Source organism: Diadema antillarum, unplaced genomic scaffold, assembly GCF_040938485.1.
Source record: "Diadema antillarum isolate AM-2024a unplaced genomic scaffold, OU_Dant_1.0 seq00000166_RagTag, whole genome shotgun sequence".
NCBI lineage: Eukaryota > Metazoa > Echinodermata > Echinoidea > Diadematoida > Diadematidae > Diadema > Diadema antillarum.
The window spans coordinates 393,270-413,949 of NW_027271236.1; the positions used below are offsets into that span (position 1 = coordinate 393,270).

Below are 20,680 nucleotides of genomic sequence, written 5' to 3' on the forward strand. Positions count from 1 at the left end.
AGTGTACAGTATATCGAGGTACTGTTCTTTTTTAAACAAATTCTGCTTAAACTTCACGACATCAGTCATTCAGCTAGTGTTATTACGAATATTTTATTTGTTCTTCACGGTTTTTATTGAGACATGCATGCGTCATATTTGGATTCCGCAAAAAAAACCACCCTTAATCTTATAAATCAACAGGTATTCCATCCCAAGGAACTATGGCACGTGGTCTCAGGAAAGGTCATCCAATTTCCACTGGATATTCAACATGACTCGTTGACACATCTGAAAGTAATGTCTGGGTCAGAGGAGTATTTCGAATTTCATATGGTCTTGGAGTGTAAGTAGCCCAGACACAATTCATCACAAATACATTATTTGTTTTTGTCATGGGATGAATAGAGTGATTATCATGGAATGGATCTTTCTTACTCGTATCTTGTAAATCTCATGTCAAAAGTGACATGCTTACTCTTAAATGCTATGATATCGACGATTATTCGAAACACAAGCGATATGTTTATTTGTGAATTATCAGTGATTTCGGGTCCATACAGAGTATTTGAAGTAGGATTCAATGAACTTTGTAGCATACTTCTGCACATAGAGTGTATCCATATCCAGTGCTAATGGTCATTATGATTATAATTGTATAACCTATTTACCGGTACGTGTCACCACATTCATTACATTTGACTATATGACTAGAGCATATTTGTTCTAAGCCAACATTGAAAGATGAACGGACATATTATTTATCAGTTGTAGGTATTCCCAAAGACATATCCCACGCTGACTGGATACAACTTCACCAATCAAGGCGAAAAAGAATCTCACCGACTACTTATGAGCTTCAGCACACATCTGGAGGCGAATCTGACTTGAAGTCGTCCTCGGGGCATGCTTCCACGACGAGTTCAAAGGTTGGTGCTATCCAATATTGATTTTTGACTCATTAACACAAAAGACATGGCCACGCTGTTTTCCAGCTTAGTGTATTTGATGTTAGGATGGATCACAATTTATTCCTCGATGATATTTACACAAGTGCTCCGTTTGAAATCGAACGTTTCCGAATTAGTGGACAAACTTATGGTAACTACGCTTAAATAAAAGCTAAAAATCATGGTAATAGTAGCGAGCGATGAAAAAGCTTTTTGAGCTCAGTGAACGTGGTTATTTAATTGTCCAGAAGAAACGCATAATAAAGAGTCACTTACTACTGGTGATTGATATATCAACTGCATGCTTCAACCAAAGGGCCAATTGAGTTGTAAAGTTTGATTATCAGCCACCGTTCATCGTTGGTTATCTGTCTGGGCTGATAATTGCATCATAAATCAGTGTTTTTCATTTTAGCAAAAATCAACGAAAAACACTTCTATGCTTTATCCGACTGAATTTTCATCTTGTGTAATGCTGAGTACAATTTTCGAAATCTATATACGCCACTGTCAACGAAGAGAGGCGGAATAAGTTAGCAAATTGCACCTTTCATCTCTCTCGTATTGCACCACAACACGCTAGAAGCGTTTGATACATGTTTCGCCGAGATACTCCGCTTATCTTATCTTGGGTTTTTTTTTATCATATCACATCATCTCAGTGATTTATGATAAATGTGTAGCAGGCAAAGGATCGTCTATTCTGTCTCCAATTCTCGCAATAATATTCCACGAAATGCTCCTCTCTTCAATGTTTTAGAGGAACACGTGTAGAAAAGTGCTCAAAATGTGCAGGTCTACATTAGTGAATGCTACCATCTCTACTCCTATACCACAGTTTTACCACTGCTGACGCATTCGAATATGGCTGTTCTTTTGTCTCTTCATAATCAGTGTTCACTGTTACAATCCATCGAAAATCTTTTGAAGAGACAATCGGTACACAACACTATGCGACTGATAAACAATGCCTTGAATGAGAGGGCAAAGTGACAGGGAATTTAGGATTCAGGTTTTACATCGCTTTTTTTTTTCTTTCATGTTGTTATTCTATGATAAGAACATTTTGTACGGTGTTGTGAAATATTTTGGTAGAGCAATATCTGTTTCAGTATTCAAAATTTTGAAAGGACACGTTGTAATGAAATACATTCCTTCATATTCATTCAAGAAATACGCAAGCTTGTTAAGAATGATAATCGCTCAAGATTGCATTGTTTAACTTGCTTGAATGATGAACGATGCCTTGTCTTGTTCTTCATTCGATATCATTTTGCCTCAAGTATGCCAGGTCCGCGGCCCGGCCCAGCCCCGCTTCAGTGTAAACGCGCAAAAGGCCAAATGCTAGGCCAAAATTGGCCTCGCATTTGGCCTCGCTCTGGAGGTGGTCTCGGCCGCGGCCGAGCCCGGCCTTTTCTCAGCGTAAACGCAAACTGGGCCAAATGCGCGGCCAATTTTAGATACCGTTTACAGTGCGGGGCCGGGCTCGGCCGCGGCTCGGCCGCGGCCGAGCCCGGCCTCAATTGTGCGGCCGAGCCTCGCAATTTTGTCCGTTTACACTGCTGGGCTCGGCCGCGCTTTTGATTCAAACCTTTCAATATTTTGTCGTAGTGGCGCTCTGCTTGTAAACAAACGCAATTTGGTATTGTGTTTTCAGACCCTTTGCCAACTGAATTCCGTGGCGACGAAGTCGCCGTTCTGGCAAAGGCCTTTGCGGAAGGAAAAAATCCTTTGCAGGACAAAACCACCTTAAACTATACTAGTTTTCTACGTTGAGGGGGTTAATATCCGAAATGTACATGCAGAGGGTTTGGAAGCCAGACTAAAATTGGCCGCGCGTTTGGCCCAGTTTGCGTTTACACTGAGAAAAGGCCGGGCTCGGCCGCGGCTCGGCCGCGGCCGAGACCACCTCCAGAGCGAGGCCAAATGCGAGGCCAATTTTGGCCTCGCATTTGGCCTTTTGCGCGTTTACACTGAAATGAAGGTGGGCTCGGCCGCGGACGAGCCGCGGCCGAGCCTCGCACTGTAAACGGGGTCCTAGTCTGGCTTCCAAACCCTCTGCCTGTACTATTTCGCTAATCAGGATATTAACCCCCTTAACGTCGAAAACTAGCATAGTTTAAGGTGGTTTTGTCCTGCCAAGGATTTTTTTTCCTTCGACAAAGGCCTTTGCCCGAACGGAGACTTCGTCGCCACGGTATTCAGTTGGCAAAAGGCCTGAAAACCAGACAATGCCAAATTGCGTTTGTTTACAAGCAGAGCGCCACTACGACAAAATATTGAAAGGTTTGAATTAAAAGCGCGGTCGAGCCCAGCAGTGTAAACGGACAAAATTTTTGAACCATTAGCAAAAGAGACAGGGTCACCGACCACATATTTTCTTCAGTTGCTGATATCAATTGCAACTTTCTTTGCTGTTCAGGTTTAGTGTCTGAAATGTTAGGATGAATCACATTTTATTCCTGGATATTTACACAACTTATCATTTTGAAAGCTGATGTTTGCGAATTAGTGGACAAGCTTCAAGGAAGCGAAGCTAACAAATGCGAGCGAACAGAGAACCTTTAGAGCTCGCTGAACGTGATTATTTAATTGTCCAGAAGAAACGCGTAATCAATATTCACCTAACTGGTGAATGTAGTACATCAACCGCTTCAAACAATAAAGTTGTTCAGATATCGGCCACTGTTCATCTTTCACCGAGTTGATAATTACGTTTTAAATCAATGTTTCTCATATAACCAGATATCACGAAAATATGTTTTATCTGACTGAATTTTCATCTTGTATAGTGTTGAGTACACTCTTTTTAAATCAGTGCGTTACTCTCTACGAAGAGAGGGGGAATAAGTTATCAAATTGCAACCTTTAATTTCCCTGGTTATTGCTGGTATTGTTACACAACACTCTGGATGCGATTGATACATTTTTTGCCGTAATACTGCTTTTCATCATGTTTCCTCTCATATCACATCACCTTTCAGTGATTTATGATCAATGTGCAGCAGGCAGAGGATCGTCTATTTTGTCTCTTACTCTCGCAATAATATAGTACGAAATGCTCCTTTCTTCAATGTTTTGAAGAACACGAGTGCAAAGGTGCTCTAAACATGCAGGTCTGTATAGTGAATGCTGCCATCTGTACTTCCGCCAAAGTTTTACTACCGCTGACACAGTAGAAAATGACTGTTCTATTGTCTCTCTTAGAGTCAATTTTCACTGTTATTTGATACATCCAAAGAAAATCTTTTGTAGAGACACTCGTTACACAACACTTTGCGGCTCATAAACAATGCGTTCGAATAAGAAGGGGAAGTGATATTAGGGAATAGCGGATTCAGGTTTTACATCCTTCATTCGATGATAAGAACATTTTGTACGATGCTGCAAAATGTCTTGGTAGATTACTGATTTGGAAATCTAAAACCCATTTGAAATATCAAGTTTTCTATTCTATCAGGTAATATTTGTTTAGAATTGAAAGTTTTGGAGATATGCATTGTCATGAAATATATTTCATCATATTCATGTACAGATCAGATTGGTAATTGACATAATTTTCTACTATTATGATGAAAATAAAAGGTCATTTGGGTGTAAATTTGGGATTTATGCTGTCGATCAACTGCCCGGAAATGTTATTGAATATTTTTGTTTAAAGATAGCAGATTAGTTCAAGAAATGTCCATGCTTGCTAAGACACGAAAATCGAAGGCATTTTGCTCAAGATCATCTTTTTTGATAGTCATGTTACTTCTTGAATGCCGAACAATACCTTGTCTATTCCACATGTTATTTGTTCGATGCTATAATCTTCTTCAGATTGGTGCGGTCACAAATATAGGTGACAGGATTGAAAAGCTGTCTGTTCACCAGAAGATGCCCGAGGGTGACAGACAGAAATCCCATGGACCTGATCAGAGGAGTGGTAAGAGCACCCCAAAGGATTCAGTTGAAAATAAAGACAATGACAAACAAAAATGAAATAGTCTGAACAATTAACTTTGGAACTACTTTGTAATTTCAGTATTAATACAGTGCCCCCAGATGCTGTTCCTGTTTGAACCAATTGCTGTTTGAATTTGAATAAAAGTATAGTCTGTGTGAAGCAGTGGACATTATTGATATGGACTACACATGAGTTTGTGCTAAATTATTTTGTTTTATTCCAATGATCTGTCTTTTGATGGATTTGATTTATTCATTTGGGGGCTCATCACACGCACATTTATAACATTGCTAATTATGTCATCGCACCGACTCATCAAAATATTATTTTCCTACTTAATTACGATTGCACACACGTACACACATTCATCAAACTGTCGCTGTATCTGTGCTTTGATCTTTCTTTTTCTTTCTTTTTCTCGTCTGTTTGTGCATGCATCACATTTGTGCAATATTATCCAATCAGTTTGATGCATAAGCGAATGTACCCACTTCAAAACATTTATTTCAACGTCTCTTTCTTTGTTCAAGTCTTTAGAGTGAAGTGTCGACACTTTCTAAGTCTCTCAATCACTTATTGCTGATATGATTATGAAAGCATACATCAGTTTCATGAAATCCATGATTAATTTCACAGTTAGGTTCCAGATTTTGCTCTATTTTCAACTCTCTGTACAAAATTTCACTTTGCACATGGGTCAATGAGTGTGTATGGGAGTGTGTGGTTAACACCCTGACAATGGTCCTGAACAATGATTAGGGTTTGAATGCTCCATTATTTATTCATGAGAAATTCCACTATCACAACTAGTCTTTTTCAGCCTCCGGCAGTATCTGTGTAAAGTCAAACGCCTGCCGATACTGTCGTTGGGTCTCGACAGTGCTCTCCCAACTTCTGAAAAACGAAATTACAATGAATACCTTCTGTTCTATCGTAAACATGGTGACAGGAAGCAAAGAAAATCAATTAGAGTATACACTTGTGTAAATGGAGCCTTAAATAAATCTACTGTGAAACATATCGCCCCAATGATAAATGCTGCTGAACTCTTAACCAAAAATATTTTTTTTAAATCAAAAAGTGAAAAATTTGTCAGACTATTTAATTAGTAGACAGATGTATTAAGATCATTTGTTGCTTATTTATATCCCGAATTTAGTGATATGTGAAGCAAGAATTGAAAATGGTTGCCAGCTGGAATGGAATGTGGTGTTTGCAAGCACATGGAAACGTGTGCTTCCTTTTTCCATTTGCATGCAGTTTACTCTTTACCGTGCATGAATCCAGACTAGCAGTGCCCATGGCAATCCACATGAATTATTGATTAAGCATTCATGTGCCTGGGAGCACGAGACTGACGCCTAGTCAACAGGTGGTTCAGGCATGTCCATTGTTCAGGGCCATTGTCAGCACACACTCACATACACATCATTGGTTTCTGTGCAAGGTTCAATTTTTGTACAGAGGGTTAAAAATTGACCAAAATCTGAAACCTCACTTCAAAATCAATCTTAGATTTAGTGAAACTGATTTACGTTTTCACATTCAAATTACCTCCGACCAAATTGTACACTATTCAGCTATTATTTATATCAATGACAGTTTTATCGAATGAATAGTTTTTGAGCTATTAATGATCAAAAGTGGGAAATGTTTTTTGAAACACCTAGTATATCTACGGAATAAAAAATGGAATGGTTTAAACAGGATAAAACAATGATAAATAAAAAGGACTACATGAAACAATATTAAATCATGCAACTGAATTAATTAATACTTTCAAGATAAAACCAACTTAGTTGTTAGGAATCATAAAAATAAGTTCGTAATTTGAAGAATATTCAAGTAAAAATCATGAGTCATAAATGAACGGGTACGGTTTTTAAGACAAAATTTAGTTACATAATATATAAAAGAAGTATAAACAATATAAGATCGGCATGGTGATACAAATGGTTAGTAAAATTCATTAAAGGCAAGAGAATACATAAAATAAAACATGAAGAGGATTTGCAAAAGCGTTGATGAAATTAACACAATATAATTACAACTAGAACACAAAATAAATATATTTTTCAATGACAGTATGATAATTTAACGTAGTTAACCAAAATTTTATAATTTGTGAAACATGCAAAGTACAAACAATAGCAGACAAACAAGCAAGCAAACAATTTGACTGAAACAAGTGTGAAAATGTAAAGTACAGAGAGGAAAAGAAGTTAGTAATAGAACAAATTTGAGTTCAACAACTACGAAGTGAACGCTAGTGGGGTTTCCTTACCTTAACCTGAGAAGAAGTAACAAATAACACAATTATCTGTTCAACTTTCTGAATAAATTGTCTAAAAAGTTAAGCTTCTGAGAGAGCGAGTAAAGGAGATGACATTCTTTATGCTCCGTATTTCTTGAGATAAAGAATTGAATAACTTAATGCTGCTGTAAAAAAATATGCTTTAAAAACTCTGTTTTAGGTTTAGGTAATTGCAGTTAAAAAAAAACTGTTTCTTATTTATCAAGTCATCCGAATGACGCTCCTTGAATCGATCATTTTATGGATTTAAATTAAGGTATATTCTTGGTGAAGGAGTTGATCTTTTTATACATACATATATCATGTACAAACATCAATTGAGATGGGGATTATCTGCTACCGCAGCGCCTCATCAAAATGCTAATATCTTTTTGAAATATTATTACACACACATTATCACACCCACTGAGGTGTTTATGTTCATATTCAAAGACTCCAAATTCTTCAAAATAGATCACTGCGTGCAGTACTGAACGTACAAGCTAGGTTCCCAACTGACCTATTATACACAGCACTCCCCATCGATAAACTGGATAAGAGGCGACATAAACATACTCTACAAATTATGTATAAAATTGCACACAAGTTTTGTCCGAAATATTTGCTTGATATGTTTCAACTTAAAGTTTTCAGCTATAACGTAAGGAATTCATCGTTAAATTTTGTGTTTATACCTTTGATTAAGACTTGTTTCAAACATAAAAGTTTGACATATTCTGGATCAATGCATTGGAATAAGTTACCATTGGAATTGAAACAAACACCAACGTTTGTAAGCTTTAAAAAACGCACTTGACCGAAACTGTTAATTGACAACTTTTTCAGTTTCCCCCTTTGTATGTGCTTCTCTCTCCCTATCTCTCCTCTCTCTCTCTCTCTCTCTCTCTGTTTCTCTTTCTGTCTGTCTCCCTCATTCTCTCTCTCTCTCCTGAACTCTCTTTTTTTTCGTCTCTTTCATTTTAAACTACGGCGATCATTTGTATAATTGTACATGGTTATCTTTGATTGATCATGTTTGTTTCTGTCGAAATGTGTGCCGCAGTTTCATCAACCTGTTATTGGGTTTTTTCTATATGTTTTTCTCGGTTTTTAAGTATGAGTTTTGTTTTTGTTTGTTTGTTTGGTTTATTTGTTCATTTCTGTATAAAATGTATATCTATGTTGTATTTTTTATCCGCACGGACCTGCGGAAGAACAGCCTTCGGGCTGAAGTATGTGCCGTGCATAAATAAATGAATGAAATGAAATGAAAATGAAATGTATCAACGCTTTCATCTTTTGTTTTTTTTTAAATCTTATCCCGTCTGTGTCTGTCCACTCATCAAATTGGAGTAATTATTAAATGACCACTAGTCTTTTAAATTTGTGCAAACTATGATCTTTTTGGTCGACTCACTTCCGAAACATCTATTTGAGCACCTAGTTCATCGTTTACGTGAAATTTCATTATTTCTTACCTTTCTCGTTCTCTTCCTCCAAGAATGATTCGCAATGAACAGACGTCTTATTTTACGTAATGTAATTGTTATTAATATGCCATATATGGTTTCCTATTTGTATTTTATAATTCCTTCATTTTGTTTGTACCAATGAACTTCGAGAATGAATGCAAATCATTTGATTTCAGCAAAGGATGATCTTCTATTAGTTGAGAAGAGAATCGATCACTATGGAGGTGAGCTTCGGAACGAAACGTTTGGCATCTCACTCTCCATCCCTCCCGGAGCTCTGGTAGAGGGCACTAGCGAGATCATAACGCTAACAATCCTCACGGAGAAACCAGAGGACCTCAAACTGCGGGACGATGAAATGATCGTTAGTTATGGCTTCCGGTGTTCTCCACCAGGACTGAAATTTCTGGCACCAGTCCGCCTTACCATCCCTCATTGTGCAGTCCTGACTGATCCTGCCAAAGTCGAGACGGTCCTTTACCTGAGTGATGAGAATGGTAATACCAAGCCCTGATCTTGCTCACGAACATCTCGTTGATTTTGGATTTATCTTGGGTTTTTTTTTCTTTATTTATTCATGACTATATGTGACCGTACATCATAAAACCAACAAAAAGTCGCAGCCCTTGATTTTATATGAGAACTCAAAAAAGAAAAGTGAAACCAGTCAACCAGGTCAATTTTAAGTTTTGTTAATAATTTTTGTAAGAGCTTTCAGCCAGGTCAATTTTAAGTTTTTTTAATAATTTTTGTAAGAGCTTCTATTTGTCTACAGTATTCTTAGCTTTGTGATCATAAAATGAATGGGAAAGTATATTTTTGAGCAGTTTTTCTGCAACCTTTTATTTTTTGGTAAAAAATAGTGAGATCTCGGAGGTCCCTTTTTTGTTCTTGAAAATTCTTAGCACACTCTTGACCTTTAACTCTACTCTCTAAAAAAAAATCGAGTGAAAATATTCACTCTTATAGGAGTGAATTCAAAAAAGAGTGAATTGTGAGTGAAAATGAACATTTTCACTCAAAATTCATTCCAATTTCACTCTAAATTCACTCTTTTTTCTATTAATAACTTTGAAAAGATAATGCTACTGCTTTGAAAGCTTTGATTAATCCCGGACATAATATTTTAGTACATCATGCTCAATATCAGCGTAATCTGGTAATCCCCTTTTGCTTTTGCTTCGGTGGTTACATCCTGTTTTTTGTCACGTTCATCGCACATCTAGCACGGCTTGGTAAAGATTAAGCGCTACATTAGACACTGTATTTTAGAGTCTTTTTACTCAGTTCACACTTTTCCAGATTGTGTGTTTTCTTTCTATTCTTTAGAGGGGTAAGAACAGTCTACTAGTATTTGAATTGAGTTTTACATCATTTTAAAGCTTAGAAAATGTTCTTTCAGGCTCTGTCCTTGACTAGAAATTCATGACTGGTGACTTCATGTTGGTTTTATGGTGCAGGGTCTGCTGGTAAACTTCCTTGAAGATCTTCAGTCACGGCATCAGACATCGTCGATTTAGATGAGGGAGACTTTCTAACAAGCACTTCTCCCAGAGTCTGCCAACAGTTATACTGTTCTTATTTTTTGTTGTATTATTTTTATACCTTCGCCACGAGTTGTCGCCAGAAACATTATGTTTTCATAATGTCCGTCCGTCCGTTATTCCGTCCTTCCGTCCATAATAAACGTAGTAAATAATTTGTGAACAGCGTAGCTAAAACAAGAAAAGAAAAATGCTTGAGGTATCTCAGTAAGATTAGGCATATGAGTGGACGAAGTCGTGCCAATCACATTTTGCGGTGCACATGGTAAGGTCAAAGGTCAAAGGGAAATTCTAAAAATGTTACTATGTCCCCCATATTATTTCGATGCCTGAAGATATTTTCTCGAAACCTATCGTATACATGCATTACCACTCTGATAAACATTTTCTATGAAAGTTACGGGCTATGGGGTCAAAGGTCAAGGACATATGCATGTACCGTCTGACAGTGATTCTCCTTGGACTTTAGGGGTCATGGGGTCGAAGATATCAAAGGTCAAAGGTCGGGTTCAAATGCTTAAATTCTATTTGATGCCGGAATTACGCCCTTTTCCATGCCTTGGTGGTTATTTAATGCATAAAATAAGTAAACGAAGGTCCATAGTTAAGTAAGATTTTGGCCGTGGGGTAGAGGTCAAGGAAAATTTTCAAATGTCACCATTTCCCCTATAGTTTAAAAATAGTCCAAATTATTGTCATGAGAATGGATGTTACCAATTAGTGCTTTGAAGAATTGTGGACCATGGGACCATGGGTCATAGCCTTTTTTATCCGTGTTTAAAGAAAACAAACAACTAACAGACCTTCTATGGAGCGACGATGATTATGTTGAAACATTCAACGTTTAGGTCCTACCTGTTATCATTATTTCATTTTTGGAAAATTTGATTTCTTTTTAAGTCGTGGGTCATCGGTCTGTAGCCCCCATCCGCCCCCCCCCCCCCACCTCCTCCGATAGATTTCCAGATGCAGTGCGAAGTAATACTATTCGACGTCAATAGCATAATTAGATTTTTCATAATAATATGGAAATGTATAAAAATATAACAAAATATCAACAATTCATATAACTCCCCAACTGCCCCCAAATAACATTGATATGTATATATCTCTATATATGATATAATTCAGCCATGAAGTCAACTAGAAATATTCAACGTTGGGGCACGATGGTGTGCAGGAGGTGCGCCAAGGATGTGATTGCGGGAGGGAACAATAGCGCAGAAAATGAGAAACGTCATGTACAAAGTACCATCATTAAACCGAGTGGAATTCAATGTGCCTATGAAAAGCTCAGATTAAGGGGTTTTTTTCCCTCGATTTCAAATGAAGTGTAATCTTTAAGGCACATTATGCTACGTAATTGCTATTCTCAGATACTCCTGCTAAAACCACAGACCGAATTCTTAAGTCGTTGTTATATCTATACGGCTCCCAAATATTTTATTCTTTACCTCCGGAAAGAAGGGAAACTTACAATATGAATTTAATCCTTAGAAAGAGTAAAAGCAATATTCTTCCCTTGTAGGCCTCGACACAGCTTTACTGGTATCATTTTTTTTTTCGTAAGATTCGTTTATCTGATGTCAACATAGATGCACGATTATATTTTTCAGTGCACTGTATTGTGAGCCCCTTTACTTTTTATTTCTTTTTATTTACTTTGATTTTAGCTACAATAAGGAATTCGAATTCACATAAGATTTTTTCAAACTATCATAGATTCCCGCTTTTCTTGGTCGTGTCCTTAATTTGTTTTTACAATCTTATTACCACTGCGGTATAACTTTTTTTAGAAATTATTTCAATGTGTTTGATTTGATGTATACGTTATCTTTAATTTTTCAATTATTATTATTATTCATGTTTATCGAAATCGTGACTCGCAGCAGTGAGATTGCTGAATTGCTCACAATTTTACATAAACGACGTGATGCATACACATAGATATAACAATACTTTCTGATACCTGTACACCTGTACTGCAAATTTAAGCTGTGTTCAGATGGAGGCAGTTTTGGTCGGAGTAACTTCGGAGGATAGGTCGAAGTAGTGCCCGTCTGAACAAAGTCGTGGTAACTTCCTTCGATCGGAGGAACTTACCACGACCTCTTCCTCCGAATCTCGCTACCACGACTAGCTGGTCGGAGTAAATTACCCGTGCGGACAAGTCCTCGGAGTATCTATGAACTTACATGCCTTACGACCTATGTAAAACTTCCTAGGTCAAATCGCAATGTTTACATTTTGCGACTACAAGTGCGCGTGTTGTGCAATCTAACCTAGTCGATTACGACGAAGAAGCTAAATGCAGAAATGCAGAAATTTCAGTCAACAAGAATGGAGAAGACAAATGCCACTGGTAAAAAACACAATCCCATGGTCGACGAATGCGGCGCTACCACTTTCGGAAGTTGCACCGACCCTCGCACATAAATTGGTCGGAGTTTCTTCCCACGACCGCCATGTGGCTACTAGGGTCGTGGTAAGATGTGCATTAATTTGAATTTTAATTGCCGTGCAATAAATTTTTACTCCGACTAGAAATACGTCTGAACATGGCTACTCTGATATCTGAATGGAATAAGAAAGATTGGTAGGTTCACATATCTCAAATTGACACTTACAAAGAAACAGTTGTTTTGTTTTTGTTTTTTATGTATGCCTGTTAATGAAATTTGTATTTTTTATATTGTTAACTGACTGTTTTGAGTGCACCAGGTGGGTTGGGGAGGATGGCCTGAGGGCCTAAGTCATTTAGTTGGCTCTTTCCAGACCCGGGCTACCCAACCTGGTGCCCCCTTACCACTCCAATGTACAATTTTCTGATTTCGAAAAATGTATTTGTGATTGAAAGCCAAATAAAATAATAATAATAATAACAATCATATAATTATAAAATTCTTTACACATACAGATAGAATGCATAAAAATATACATAGCATTCCGATACTTTGCTACAAAATGCCTCTTGGTGCATTTCAAACATCTGCTGAGGAGCGTGAGGGATGTGTCTTTAAACATGTGTGTATATAATGTGTATGCTGTTATGTGTGCGTGCATTTTGCGTGTTTGTTCATGCTGAAATGCCCTTACTTGTGATCAAAGAACATGCATACACAAAACAGAACAAATTCAATTACTACACTACAAGTACAGCCACAAAAACACTTCCTTCCATATATAAAGCAAAATGATTTAAAATAGATATTAAATTCCCATTCTTACCACGCACGAGGAAACAACCTCTTACTGTATCTCGAACATGTGTCGAGGCGCTTGAGAGGTGTATCTGTGAGCATGCGTGTGTGTGTGTGTGTGTGTGTGTGTGTGTGTGTGTGTGTGCATGTGTGAGTGTGTGGGGTGTGTGGGGGTGTTGTGTTTGTGTATGGATAAAATTGCTGCCATGAAAACTGAGACAGTAACGAGACAAAGGATTGACATCTACGGCATAAGATTGTATCAGTAAAAATATACCAGTCCCTAGGATAATAATCGCTTTACAAATAATACAGAATTATTTCAGTCTATTTGTGACTCTGCACCTCAAAACAAACAAAAAGTCGCCAGACATGAATTTTTAGTTAAGACCATATTCTGAAAGAACAGACTTTAAGCTTTAAAATGATGAATAACTCAAATCAAATGGACTCTCCTAACCTATCTTAATATTGGAAAGAAAGCACAAACTCAGGAAAAGTGTGAACTTAGAAAAGAGGCTCTGAAGTAAAGTGTCTATTCAAGCGCTTAATCTTTACCAAACTGCTCTGGCTGTGCGATGAATGGGACAAAAACACGAAGTAAACCACCAGAGTAACAACAATGAAGGGATTATTGGATGAAAGTGAAATTAAACATGCCTCATTAACATATTCTGTTCATAATCAATGCTAACTTTCAAAGCAGTAGCACTATCCTTTCAAAAGTTATTAGAGTTGAAAGTGAAGAGTGTGGACAAGGTTTTTCAGAAATGAAAAAGGGATTCTAAAAACACACATAATCACACTATTCTACCAAAAATGTTCGGGATAAACTGCTAAAAAACACACTTTCCTGCCCGTTTTATGATACCAAATTTTAGCATAATGTAAAAGAAGACCCGCTCTTTCAGAAAATATGAAAAAGTCAAGTTCGGCTAGGTTGACACATTTCACTTTAATATTTTCAGTCCTCACGCAAAATCAGTGTGTGCGACTTTATGTTCGTTTTGAGGTGCACGGTCACATTTTTTCTTCTTTGCATGCCTTTTTACGTAAGATTTTTTTTATTTTTTTTTTATTTTTTTTTTTTTTTTTTGGGGGGGGGGCTGTCTTTGTAAGGGTCCATTTGAAAATCAGTGACTGATGAAAGGACTTCCAGACCCCAAATGGAAATTTATTATTCTATTCAATTCTTTCCGATTCTATTTTATTTTGTTCTGTTCTATAATAACAGGAAAACCACTTAATATTGGTCGGCGCATAGCAGTGGTATTCGATGATGGACAGTCTCAAGAATCTGGATATAGAAGGATTACCTCCTCTGGAAAAGCTAGCTCCTTCCAAGGTCAGTCGTGACTAATCAAGCTCCAGAATACTTTTGTAAATATTATTCAAGTGCTTCATTCAAATATAAGTCATCAAATAAGCAGTATGCATGGAATGCCTCTTCATTTTCCACTTCTTTTATACTGAGCACCGTCTACAAGTAATAAATGGTTTCATTCCGACAGATCACCTGTTATTTCGTCATCACAGGAAGAGACTCGTTTGCTATCCTCCAGGTCATCGACAGTACTGGCGCCCGACTTCTCTGTTTATGGGAGCAGGCGTCGATATGCATCCATTGCAGTGTACAGGTTGTCATTTGTTCCGACACGCTGTACGGTGGCCTGGTTCCTTTGCTCTCCTTTCCTTTGTGGAATATGCATTGGTTCCTCTGCCCTTCTTCTGCCATCAGGTATGATGGTGATTCTGTGGTTCGTGGAAATATGGCTGTAATTTCGTTTTTCGCGTTCATTTTCTCACTTGCGTCGCGGAAGCGGGATAGCCTGTGGCGTCGTTTTTGTCGTCGGCGTCATCAATACTTTTGTAGCTGTACTCTCAATTACTTTCCACAGTTTTGAGCCATGACCATGAAAATCACACCATAGCAGGGACCTGACCTTAAAATGTTGGTATGATTTAAGTGTTGATGAAATTCTTCAAGGGCAAAGGTAAAGGTCAAGGTCAGGGTCGGTATTCTAAACAGGCCGTTAATGTTTTGTGGAAATCTCCTTCTTATACGAAGCAGGAGACATAATGTACACGAGATCCTACGGGGGCGGATCCAGGGAGGACCGCAATCGGCGCACGCCCCCCTTTATTTTTTGTTGAAACAAAAGAAAAAAAAAAGGAAAAAAATGGGGGGAGGGGTGCGTGCGCCCCCCTTTAATTTTGTAAACACGCCCCCTCTTTACGGAATTCCTGGATCCGCCCCTGTCCTATGTATAGCAAGCAGTTACAACAGCCAGGGTGAGTGATGCAATTTAGTCCCCGTAGCAGGTGGCTGTTGGCGGAGGAGTTCCCTTCTATAAACCTCAAAATTATTACTTTTCCAGATACATGGTTTTCGATTCTGTTTTCCGCGTGTTCCAACTCACTCCGGATGTTGTGGCTCTCTAGAAGACTATGAGAATGCAGGAAAAGCAAATCCAGAGGTATTATGTTCGGAACTATTGGCTGTTGGTGGGCTGCATGGTGACACATCGGAAGCACACACAAAGCTGTGAGATGACCATCTAACCTGACTGATTTACGAAGACGAGCCAAGTCTTTTCATTTTCCTGACTAACAATCTAACAGTATGTGTATTAAAGGACGCCTTCCCTTGCAGTTGTAATTAACTGTTGTTTGCGTTTCCCATCTCAAATAATGAGCTTTTTGGAAGGTCACGTATCCCGGACAGGACAAGAAGAGGATCATCATAACTAAATCTTGATTCAGTGTAAGAAATACGTATGTTATTATGCATTCGATAAACGAAGCAGCACACACAACAAACCGCATCTTTCAACTCTGGGCAATGTAAACAGTAAAGTCTGAGGGAACATTCGAAAGCCAATAGGCGTAAAGCGATACTGTTGATAAAGTTCCCCTTGACCCTACTTTTTCAATGGTTTTGGCAAAGGGCTTTCTTGCAATCCGTAAAATGCTGGACGATGTCGGGGTGAAGTGTAAAATCGAAGCACGAACAAAACACGGCTTCAACCAAACATGCCAGCCAGGAGAATTTCTTTTGAAGTAGGTTGGCACAAATAAAACCTTGTTTGTTTGTTTGTTTGTTTGTTCATTTCCATCTGAGAAGATGGATGGATAGTCTACATTCAGCTACACTAAGCTGGTCTTCCATGGGGTCCAGTTGGATGTGAGGTGGGACCATTTCACCGGGTTAAACATCCTGCTCTTTGCGATGAATGAATAAAGCGGGGTCTTTTACGTGCATGAGTTGTTTATACTCTCTCATACACGGGACCTCCAGTTTATGTCCTACAATTTCCTTTCCGAGGGACAGAGTGTTTGGCCTCTTGCTAGAGGGGACGGTATGATTACGAAAATTGCTTCAAAGAAGCAATCTATTAAGATTTCTGCCAAAATGAAAAACAAAAACAAAAGACAAACAAAATAAATGTGGGGAACGTATGCAGCGCCAGAATGACATCTATGTAATACTTACATTTGAAGGTCAGATAACGAATGACCATTAAAACGTTGTATTTCAACTGAATGGCTGAATGTTGATGTAGCATTGCAAAAGTTTAGCAGTAAGTTGTCCCCAGTATGTTTGACCCTGCAGATGCCCCCTCCTGATATGTACCCCCCCCCCCCATCATCAAGAGTGGAGCAGTCGGCAAGTAGCTTAATTTACATATTTAATCTCAAGCCAACCAAGAGCTGCTAGAGAGTTTTTTGTGGGTGCACAAAGGCCCAAGTAATTTGCCATTGTTCTAGCTGCTCTACCAAGGTGAACATCTCCCACTTAGCATCTCCTCAAACCCGAAATGTGCCCAGAAAATCTGCTGCCCAAAGGTTCTGCAAACATGGAGCCAGCAGAATTCTCGTAGTTCTGTAACTGGACATCCATGCCAGTTACTGTATATTATATATATATGAGCACAGGCTAGGTAGCCATGGTGAGTCTCATAAAGATGTTTGTTGATTTATTAGATCATTGGTGTGAACATACATTTTCTAGACAGTAGAATTTATGCAATTCTGTACACTAAGTGTCTATGTTTCAGTCGGATTATCTGTAGGCCTACAGCAATCCAGAGCTATGATTATTTTTATTGTTTCAATGGTTTCTCATGCTTTACTTGCATTTAGCTATGATAAATGGGAAATAGTTTTTGGATAGAGGGACTAGTTGATGTGTCAGACTACAAAGATACAATCATTATGGAATATTGAATATAATGTATTGGTAAACATTGCTAACGCCTAGTTTACAGTTTACTGATATTGAAGTCTAGTTGACATGATATTCTTTTTGCTTTGTCAGTTTGTTATCTTCACTTTTGTTGAGTGAATGATGGGTTTGATAGTCTTTTACATACACTGTTTCATATGGACTTATGCAGTGATGCATTGTGGTTTAATAGCTGGCTTAGCTGAGAATTTTTCATTGAAATTATTCTTTTCTTGTACATGGTTACGTACTATGATGTATTGTACAGTAAACATCATACGTTCAGTTTGTTATTCACAGTACATGTAACCTCTTTGGTGCAGTAACACATGTTACAGCCTTTATCTTTCTCTATGTTGAATGTGCTTCAGTAACTTTGTAAATATTCATTTGTGTTTTGTTTGTTTACTCCAAACACAGTGTTTTTTATTTATTTTTTAGCGGAATAAAAAGAGAGGAAACGTAACTTCGGCCTATGAGTGCGTTTATCCTGCGTCACATTGATTAAAAGAGATTATAGCAGTCCTAAAATTCTGTTTAAAAATATTGAAGACCATTTTCATAGACTAATTGTGTATCGTATGAAGCATGATGGACTGACAGAACCCTTTTTTTTTTTTCAATTCTATACGCGGTACGGAATTCAAGCAAATATCATTAGTTTTGTTTTGTTTTTCCGTCGATTTCAATTCTACAGGGGGGATGCCGGGACAGGAGACAACATCTGAATCATTCAATGTACTCGGAGACCGATTCGAAGTGTTCCTGACTCATTTTTCCAGGGGATTTATGGCCATAGTTTGGGACTGGCTGTATGTGCAAGGCACACAACTGTTGTGTATGCCGTATTTACCGAGAAAAATGCCCACGGATCGTTGCCCTGTGTTAGACGTGTGCTTCTACAAAAATAACCGGGGTGTGAAGGAGGTAGAGCATTCATACTCTCTGTCTTTCTAACAATGATGTGGCCAGTGTGTTATACACTGCATGGCTTGTGCAACAGTTAGTGGGCTGTTGGCCTTGCAGTCAAGAAGTCAACGAATTGAACTATGTAGATAAGACATGGGCGTCACTTCAGATCCTAAAAAAAAAAAAAAAAAAAAAAAAAAAAAATCAGTCTGCACCAGGGACACACACACACACACACACACACACACACACACAATCGTCGGCAAAAACAATTCGCACCCCTGGTTCTGGCAGCACTGATTTTATACATATCTATTAGTATTCTACAGTGTTTACTATTTATGGACCGTACTGCACATCCGTATGATACGGAGCACTTATACACGTTTGCATGTACGCGTATACTTACAAGTATGTAGGGTCTATGTACGTTACTTCTGACCAATCCATATTGCCAGCCCAAGAGCGAGCCTTAGCCTCATTAAAAAAAAAAAAAAAAAAAAGTGGAGGGGCAAGCATATTTTAGTTTTGCCCTTCCCCCCCCCCCCCCCATAATTAATAATTCCCAAAATGAGAAGATTTTCTTGCTTTTGAAAGAAAACAAAAATGTTGCCCCCATAAAAATATTGGAAGGCAAGCGCACCATTTGCCCCACCCCACATAATCATTATTCCCGCGATGAAAAGATTATCTTGCTTTTTTGTTAGAATTCAAGAAAGCTGTCCAATTATTTCACCCAAAAGCAGTGGCGTAACTACGGAGGGGGGGGGGGGGGGGGGTGCGCCCCCCTCCCAATCCGCTGGTAAAAAAAATAAAAAATACCGAAATAGTAGTTTAAGTGTTAGTAAACTGCTTTTGAATGAAAGGGTGATCCAGAAATAAGATATTTTTCGGTGATTTCTTTTAACCATAATTAAATAGGTATATAGTGTGAAACATTGTTCACAAAGCCCGGACCCGACAAAAGATTGTGATTCCTGGTTGGCATTCTGCATATAAGCAGGATGTGCGCAGTGTACTCAGTACATCCGAACGAAGAGTCGCTACAATGTTGCGCAATGTGTTGTAGAATGTACACCTTTGTACCTTACGCTTCGTTATATCAAAGCTAGATCATTGATTTTGCAGTGTTGCTTTACATACTATAGTCTATATAAAAATGTCTTGCATTGCCAATAAAAAGACTTGACCTGGGCTAATTCCTAACTTTTCCATGTATATAATACACACACACAAACAAACACGCACAATTAGTTTAGGGGATGCTCTAAAGTGCAGATTTTGGACATCCTTTCCCCGCTTGGTCACTTCGACGCCACCTCGCTGGTCATACGTCCCCCAGTCATGAACATAAACCCACACCCTTGACTACCAGTGGCGGATCCAGGGGAGGGGCGCACCGGGCGTCCCTCCCCCCTTAATTTCCAAAGCGAAAAAAAAAATAAAATAGCTGCAAACGGCAGTTTTTGGACAGTAAAATGTCAAAATTTTGTAAAACGTCAAAATTTTCAAGCTCGCTCGCTCCGTTCGCTCGTATTCTTCTGATGTTGCTGCCAGTAATTGCCTGCAGTTGCGCCCGGTGCGCCCCCCTTAATTTCCAAAGCGAAAAAATATGGCTAAGAACGGTAGTTTTTGGACTGTAAAATGTAAAATTTTCAAGCTCGCTCTCTTCGCTCGCTCGCATTTGTGTTATGCAATTCACCTGATGTTGCTGCCAGTAATTGCCAGCAGTTCCGCCCGGTGCCCCTTCCCCCTTAATTTCCAAAGTGAAAAAAATATGGCTAAGAACGGCAGTTTTTGGACTATAAAATGTAAAATGTAATAATTATGCTCTCCTAATATTGCTGCCAGTATTTGCCAGCAGTTGCGCCCGATGCGCCGCCCCCTTAAATTCTAAAGCGAAGAAATATAGCTACAAACGGCAGTTTGTTTGTTTTTTACTGTAAAATGTCAAAATTTTCAAGCTCGCTCGCTCGCTCGCTCGCATTTAATTGTTACGCAATTCTCCTGATGTTGCTGCCAGTAATTGCCGGCAGTTGCGCCCGGTGCGCCCCCCCCCCCCTTAATTTCCAAAGCAAAAAATATGGCTACAAATGGCAGTTTTTGGACTGTAAAATGTCAAATTTTCAAGCTCGCTCTCTTCGCTCGCTCGCATTTAA

At 38.5% G+C, this 20,680-nt stretch overlaps 1 protein-coding gene across 1 annotated transcript in view; it reads left to right on the plus strand.

Moving 5' to 3' along the window:
* Nucleotides 1-15,411, plus strand: part of LOC139728149 (uncharacterized) — a 29,615-nt gene extending 14,204 nt beyond the window's left edge. Inside the window, exons 5-9 of the mRNA XM_071639115.1 lie at nt 184-325; nt 748-908; nt 4,752-4,857; nt 8,820-9,140; nt 14,622-15,411. Coding sequence (XP_071495216.1) covers nt 184-325; nt 748-908; nt 4,752-4,857; nt 8,820-9,140; nt 14,622-14,743 — 852 coding nt within the window. The 3' untranslated portion in view covers nt 14,744-15,411. The remainder of the gene's footprint in view (nt 1-183; nt 326-747; nt 909-4,751; nt 4,858-8,819; nt 9,141-14,621) is intronic.
* Nucleotides 15,412-20,680: the final 5,269 nt, after the last annotated feature.